The sequence below is a fragment of the Glossina fuscipes genome, unplaced genomic scaffold (genome assembly GCF_014805625.2).
Source record: "Glossina fuscipes isolate IAEA_lab_2018 unplaced genomic scaffold, Yale_Gfus_2 61541, whole genome shotgun sequence".
Lineage (NCBI taxonomy): Eukaryota > Metazoa > Arthropoda > Insecta > Diptera > Glossinidae > Glossina > Glossina fuscipes.
In genome coordinates, this window is record NW_024003752.1 from 511,076 (window position 1) to 518,940 (window position 7,865).

At 32.1% G+C, this 7,865-nt stretch overlaps 1 protein-coding gene across 5 annotated transcripts in view; it reads right to left on the reverse strand.

Moving 5' to 3' along the window:
• The window catches only part of LOC119643715, a 52,689-nt gene extending 47,032 nt beyond the window's left edge, over positions 1-5,657 (reverse strand). The window contains exons 1-4 of one of the 5 annotated variants that reach the window (XM_038043143.1): positions 5,593-5,657; positions 4,413-4,781; positions 2,357-2,441; positions 45-233 (exon numbers count right to left, since the gene is read on the reverse strand). In XM_038043143.1, the coding sequence (XP_037899071.1) occupies positions 45-233; positions 2,357-2,441; positions 4,413-4,631 (493 nt within the window). In that variant the 5' untranslated portion in view covers positions 4,632-4,781; positions 5,593-5,657. Of the gene's footprint in view, positions 1-44; positions 234-2,356; positions 2,442-4,412; positions 5,428-5,592 lie in introns of those variants that run through there. The other 4 variants (XM_038043142.1, XM_038043146.1, XM_038043147.1 and 1 more) reach the window with 4 other exon arrangements.
• Positions 5,658-7,865: the final 2,208 nt, after the last annotated feature.

The window sequence follows — 7,865 nt, forward strand, 5'->3', positions numbered from 1 at the left end:
AAATGATCATTTATATAGTTAAATTATCACATTTTTTTTATTACCTTTTTGGCTGGCTTCGTGGACCCATTTGACTGAACGTTTCTTCCGATTGCAATACATAAATTGTCCTTTCGATTTTTGGTTACTAATATCACCCAAGGACTGCGATATTCTGCGCGCAAGTTCGATTTGATCTTCCACTGTAGGATGCAACAGAGGACAGTAAAATGCGGACGACCCATAGAGCTTTCCTATGCACATTGAAAGATAAAAGAGAAAAATGAAAAGAAAGAAAAAAAAAGGGGTGTGGGGGGGAGAGCCAAAAGGCAGAACGTTAGATTCAAATAAAAAAAATTACTTCTGATCTTAACAAAATACAAAAGGCCAATACATTTGCAAATGCTAGTTACTTTGTCACGTTCGTTCCTAAGAATACATAATGGAAAATTTTTGCAGCGTTTTCCCGACGAATAGACTTAGAGTTACGAAACTTCCATAATTAATTAAGGCAAAAAAATAACCAAAAATTCTGAGGAAATTTGCTAAGTATTACCACATGGCATCAACTAAGCCTGAGGTTTGTGAAAAATTTCTTAAAATTCGTAGTAAAAATGCTTTACCAAAATAGGTAGCGCTCGTATGCTCGTTTCTACTCTAAAAAATTTCACTGCTTAGAAGGCGTCTCGTTCTAGTCAAGCAATTATAAAGTCGGTGATATTATTCAAAAACTTGAGGACGACTAGATCAATTTATCTTGTACGCTGTTAATGCTTTGGAACGGTTGGAAGAAAATCGTGCGTGATGAGTTGCTCAAATTTGGCTGCACCACTAATTCCACTTTCTAGTGACAACAACCAAGGTGATTAGGAAGCGCGATTGATATGAAGTGTGCAGAATTTTTAGTAGAAAAGATGTCGCCTACCATCACGGTAATGAATATTAATGATACGGTCAAAATTAAGAGAGGCTGGCTGAAAAGATGATGTTTGTTTTGGTCTCTACACTCTGGTAAAGGCGTAAATCTTACTTCTAAAAAGGCCTGTAAAAATGACTATTCTGTTTCTGCTTTGTTTTTGTTCATGAAGTTCTATAGTGAAGAAAAATTACAAAAAGTTATGGGTCAATATGGCCCACATACTGTTCATTAAAGCTCTTATAAGGTCCATAACAAAAATATTTGTTTGAATATCCCGACAACATTTTTCTTGGCTCAAGATCAGCTTAATACGATACGTTTTAGTAACTGATATTATATCGAATGCCTATGGATATTCATTTAAGCAATACGAACACAGCACGTGTTGTGCCCTAAATTGCAAAGCTAATCTAAAATAACTGCAATGTCTCGCATTAAAATTTTTAGACTATGAAGCTTCTTCAAAACTTGAGTCCCCAACTCTTAATTTTAGCACCATCAATAGTAAGTAACTTTCTTTGGAAAGTGATATAATTGGTAAGAACTTCAACGCAGTGAAACTAACCAAACAAAAAAAAAAAATGATCGGTGAATATTTCATTACGTCAAAAAGAAGCGAGAGATATTTTAGCAGATCCTGAACTTAATTAGAAACAAATTCTGTTAAATAAAAAGTCCAGTTTACAGTTTTGGCAGATTTTTATCTAATTATGACCACCAGTTTGTTATGATGAAAGCGTTCGCTTTTAAAGCAAACCTCTTGCATTAGTATTTAGCTTTTTAAATAAAATTAAAAACATCTTAAACTTGAGTTTGATTTCTGACTTATTATTATTATTAATTTAGCCAGAAGCTAAATTCTAAAACTAAAGTCTTACAGCAGTAGCATCTAAGGCATAATTAAAAATTTCATTTAAATCAGATGAAGTCACGTTTACGCGTAAAAATCGAAATTAGTTTGTGGTAGAGTTTCAGGCTGGGCAAATTCTGTATGATTGTTTTTGAATGTTTAAGCAGTACGGTGGTAAGCACTGTTACCAAAGCCTTATTTTTTTTGTCCACTATTAAGTTGTACCGGAATAAACCACATTTCATTCCGGACATATTGCAAGGTTATCATTTTGTTTAATTTTCACAGAAATTTTGGCAAAATGGGCCAATATTAGAAAGCTCGATTTATTCAAATTTAACCCCGCGATAAGAGAGAAGACAATTTTAAAAGCTAGTCTATGTTTATAGGTGGTAATCAACATAGCAGCTTATAGGCATAAATAAAATTATCCTTTTAATTACGTTGATGTTTTACATATATCTTTTATTTAATTTGGTGTGACAAATATTTGACAAATCCAATATATCCGCTGTAGTAAGAACAAAAAGTTAAGTTATTTATGCATGTTCGGTTATGTTTTAGATATGAGCACGATATAAAATATATGCTGTGTTTTGAATACTTACTGTTCCTCGGGAAAATTTCCTTAGTGTCTTCGGCCGGTGTAAAAATTTTACTTAAATTAATTTTCCCTGAGAGGCTGGGTGATACCTAAGGCGAATTTTCGAAAAGCAATTTATTTTTTTAGTTAATTTTACAGAAGTTCATAAGTTTTTTTCAAATCTTAGAATAAGTAAAACGGGTTTCGAACTCAAGAATTATTACATTTTTATTGATATTATAAATTTACTTTGTCAAGAATAGAGCCCAAATTACCATAGCTTGCGATAATCAGAGTGCGAGTGGTCTAAATCTTACAGAGACCTCATGTAAACTTTTCGATTTATTTCGAAGTTTTTACATCTACTTAAATTTTACATCGGTTTAATAATTACACAACACAGATTTATTTTTAACAAAATCGATTAAATTGGTTTTCCGAAGTTTATGACATGAGCTGAACCCATAAATTAAAATTTTTTGTAAATGTTTGGGCGCGTAGTTAGAGAGAAGCAAAACGTGGTGATAAATTGAAATTTTCGTTTGATTAGTCAAAATATTTCTTCAGCTGTGAATTAGATAAAAGATAACTTTTTATTACTATTCCAACTTTCCTTACTTTTTTGGGGAATCGCATTGTCATATAGCGCGGAAAATGAATGGGGTTCATGTAGTTTCATGTCGTTTAAACACGAGGCTGTCATTCAAAATGCAAAACTGGTCTAGAGACTTCTTCTTAAAGATTGTCGAAAATTACCACATTGCACCAACGAAAGAATCTTTCCATTAACTTATAAATGAAGACAATGCTGCAACGTTCACAAAGGAATGTTCGTAAAAAATGGGCCAAAGCCAAAATAATTTAGCCAGTTGGATTACACCGAAAAAAAATGAACTCTTTCTATTTTTATCAGGTGAGTTTTATCCCAACCATTAAGGCATCGAAATGTTTGCTATAAAACATTTATTTGATCGAATTGACCAGACACATATTTCCGAGGAAATACCAGTCGGCAATTGTTAACATGGTTTTCTGTTGATTTAAAATGAATAGACATCATAGATTGTTAGTTTTTAAGGAACAATGCCGGCGTTCATATTTGACTGCATTTTTTTTATATATGAAACTTATATAACATTTTTTAAAAATTAATTTTAGGTGCTTACTGCGGTTACGCTTCTCATTCACCATTTTTAGCAAATTCTATATTTATTTTTTATTTTGACGGTAGTGATTGTCCTTTGAAAAAAATATAAAAACTTAGTTTGGCAAAGAAAAGGCATTTAACTCCGATGTTAGCAAATTTTAAAATGACATTCGATAATTGGATATTAGATGAGGATGTTGGCTAACCCATAAACAATCCAAAGCGATTTATAAAGTTTCAGCAAGAGAAAAAGATTATTGGAATTACTAAACGGACTTTGCTTTACATGGGTATAAGCGTCACGAATATATCTGAGTTTGATGTCAGCATAACTCCAATTAGCGCTTTGTAAGTGTTATATAGAAAAACTTTTTATTCTAAAATCTTATATCAGGGAAAGATCTAAAAAAAGAAAGAAAAGTTGTGGCGAAATTGTATAATAAGGAGTCTGTTTATAGGGAGTCTCAATATTTCTGGGTTTCAAAAGATGCCTTCTTGCATTCTCGATGTGAATTTATATTTGAAAGAACAAGAGACACAAATGTACAAAATGATTCATTAAGTCAGCTGAAAATGCACAAAAATTATATATTTTAAAACGGTAGATGTCCAATGACGAAAACATTAAAAAACAAATTAATGAAATTTTCTTTTTTCGATGTCCAATAAGTGAAGCTGCAAGTAACACTTACAATGCTATGTAAACATTTCGGCATGTATATAAAAATGAAGTGCATTCATCACTTTGTATGGAAGTTTGGGCGTAAGAAATATGTTTTGGATGTGGAAACAAGCAAATAGAAGGACATGGTAAACCAACCCATACATAATAATAATGATGATAATAGTAATAATAATAACATTAATAAGTAATAATAGTTAATAATAATAATAATAATAAATCATAATAATTAATAATAATAATAATAATAACCTTGCTCTTCTGCCAAATTTGTTTACTTAGGTCGAGCAGGAATTTTTTCTTTGCCGGATCATGGCGGTCGCTTGGTTTAAATCCACGGTTTCGCTCTACTACACAAAATGTTTGAGATTTTTTTAAGCAAGAACCATTGATTTTGTCCATCTCACAATATCCCCCGCTTCCATCATCTTCTTTAATGCTAAGATCATGTAAACTTCGACTTTTAAGCATCTTCACTGCGTTAAACCTTAATTTCACAAATTTGTTGCTTACTAATGGCCGGCATAGTACTCAAATCACGGTAACTGCACTTTGGTTTCAGAGTAAAGTATTTCCGCTTTTTATGTGCTTCTCCACAAAGGTTTGCATCCCATATTTACGCTAATTATAATGTTTAAAAGAATTAGAAAACAATTCTTGTCCACTTACAGGGCATATAGGCGATTCAAAGCAACGAATTCGTTCCTATGAAAGCTTATCCTCATTACATTTTTTATACTTCAAATGTATTTTAAAGACAAATTAGACGTCTTCACAATTTGTATACCTAAACACTCTCAGAAGTTTTTTTCATTAGTGATTTGAAGTGAAACAAATTTGTAGCCACATATAAATTTTCATCTATTTTTGGCATGCATGTTTTTATACCCAGAAAATTTCTAGATAAATATATCGTTTAAAGTCTGAAAGCTACCTTGCAGAATTTATTTTTAGAAGCAATTAATTAGGTGTATAAAACCAAAATTTGCATTACATTTGACATTACCGATATGTGAGCAAGCAATCTTTCGCAGTAATATTCGTTTGAATGTTATAATCTAATGGCTTCCAGTAATTCATTTTATATAACTATTAAACTATGCAGCCCAAATACATAATTTTCACACTCTATTTTTTGAGCGGGAACGCCTCACAGTTTATTGCTTACAAAAGTCCCTTTTGCTTCTGGTCTTCGCGGGAACATAACAATGACATTAAAGAATTGCATTGTTATTATTTTAGGGGATAATAAATATTAGGGTAACATTAATACATTCTTTCATTTATTTCGCGTATCTAGCAGAATCTGTAGTAATATTCAAATTCACTCCGAAGAAAGTTGCAAGTCTGCCTTTCTTTTCTTCTTGCTTTCAAAAGTTTTCAAAATTTACGTAACCACTTGAAAATGTTCGTCCAGTTGTGCTCCTTTTACCAATTGGTTAATTATAGTCCCAAAATTGTAACGTTGATGTTACTTATTCATATTTTAAAATGCTTGAATTAAATGAAGAAATTTGAATAGATTTCGGATGTTTACTTTTTTCCGCCTCACCCGGCACAGAACTAGCGTTACATCTGACTAACAAAAATTGCCGTGTCGCCATACTGCCACATAATCTGTGATTACTTAGTGTACATGTATAAATGTAGATATATACACACTCTTAGCTAACATAACATAGTTGTGAGCACACTTTTTCTCGTCTATAGACTGGTATTAAGCAATATCATAGCGAATGTTCAGCAACAACCAAATAATAAAAAAGAAAAAATAAAAAGCTTGTTGCGAACTTTGGATATCTATAATTTGAAATATATGCATAAGAACGCCGAGCAGTTGTGGTGGTTTATTTTTGGAAGTTGAATCATGAAATGAACGAGGGGGGTATGTTCCACATATTAGTTGTTAATATCAAATTGAAACGTTGATCATCAAATCCGACATTAGAAAAAAGATATCAAGGATGTGAATTTTAGGAAGGAAATTTTAAAGCCACCACCCGTTTTTAAGTCAATTTGACTCCTACTCTAGTATTCGTTTTGTTTACATTTGACAAAAAGGCATATGTATTTATGATTTAGAAACTGACTTCAATTAAAAGTAACAAGGTAAAATAACACTCGTCGTGTCTGCTTATTCATAGTAGAGAGGTTCTGTTCGTCGAACTGTGTGGCTTTGTATAAATCATAATATTAAGTATAAAAATAGAAACGGACAAAATAAAAAAAAGAAGAAGCTATTATTTTTCATAATTAGAAATTTTGCATTATTAGCACTCACTGTCCACAAGCAATTGAGAAAATTATTCGAATATGTTATTAATATATATATGTTTATGTCCATTGTTGAAGTACAAAAAAAATTTTTGTTGCATTGTTATGAGGAGGAGTATGCATTGGACATATCATGACGTCAATATCAGCTTTACTCCTATAAATTCATTACTGAACTTAATCACACCTGCTCACTGGTCAACGTTGTTAAATTTAAAATATATAGTTGAAATTAAACATAAACGCATCTGCTCAAAAGACGGGCAAAAATAGCTTAAAGGCCACGGAATTTTCAAATGATGTAGAACTTAAAAATAAATTAGTAAATAACATACCAACTGTAGCGAACTGTAATCTAACGTTAATACCATATTCACTACAATATATAACAGTATGTAGGAAAATCATCTATCTAGGTAGCTCGCAATTGGTAAAATTGGTCAATGGATTCTTGACATGTTGTTGTAATCTCAACTAGCATATACATCATTGCAACCAGATCGATTTAAAGATTATCACGTATACTTTATGCCGTCCCAAAGCACAAAAATTGCAGATGAAAAGCAAATATTCGCCGAGCTTGGAGTATCTACCAATAATCCGAATGCTTACCAAATGCCACCGATTTTGATTGTTAAATAAGCACAAAAAAAAAAAGAGACGACTAATGTCCTAAGGACATCGATACGCAGTCCATTTACTAATGCGCATTAAGATTTGGGCACGAGAAGGCTATTTTCCACAGGGGCATCGCTTATTCTCACAGTGGAGCGAACACACCGTATCAATTGCTGTCTTATTCTCCAGATATGAGCATAGGCGACTATTATTCGTTTAGAAATTTTCGAAGTATGATTCACTAAAAGTGATTTAGATCAAATGATCAGGTCGTTAAGGAAACTCACGGCCATTTCAAGGATTTTGAAAAATCGTTCTTTAAAAGAGACATCGAAATACAAGATAGGCATTCAAGTAAACATATTTTTTGAAGGGAACTTTATTGATAAATTAAGTCAAATTCTTCCAAATTTGATCTCGGGATTTGTTGATCGACGTACTCAGTGTTTAAAGATTTACATTTAATTATGTAATTAGGCAAATATTTTGCTTTAAATTAGACCTTAAGGGCGCTCTCTCTGATAGCCCAATTAATGGGAAACATGAAATATTTATGTAACATTCGCATCATAGAACGATTAACAGTATTCTCCGCCTATAAGCGCAGTGAAATCATGTACTACTAATTTAAAATATTTTTTTGTAACAAATTTTACCCGAGTTTTTAAAAGGAATTATTTCAGGTAATGTGCACTGAACACATGCAGCAGAAATGGAATCAGAGAGAACTAGTGCTTATGATAGTATGGAAAATACCCTATGAGTATACTGGTAAAGAGGGTACATCTTATAGTTACCGGGTAGATTGTCTGT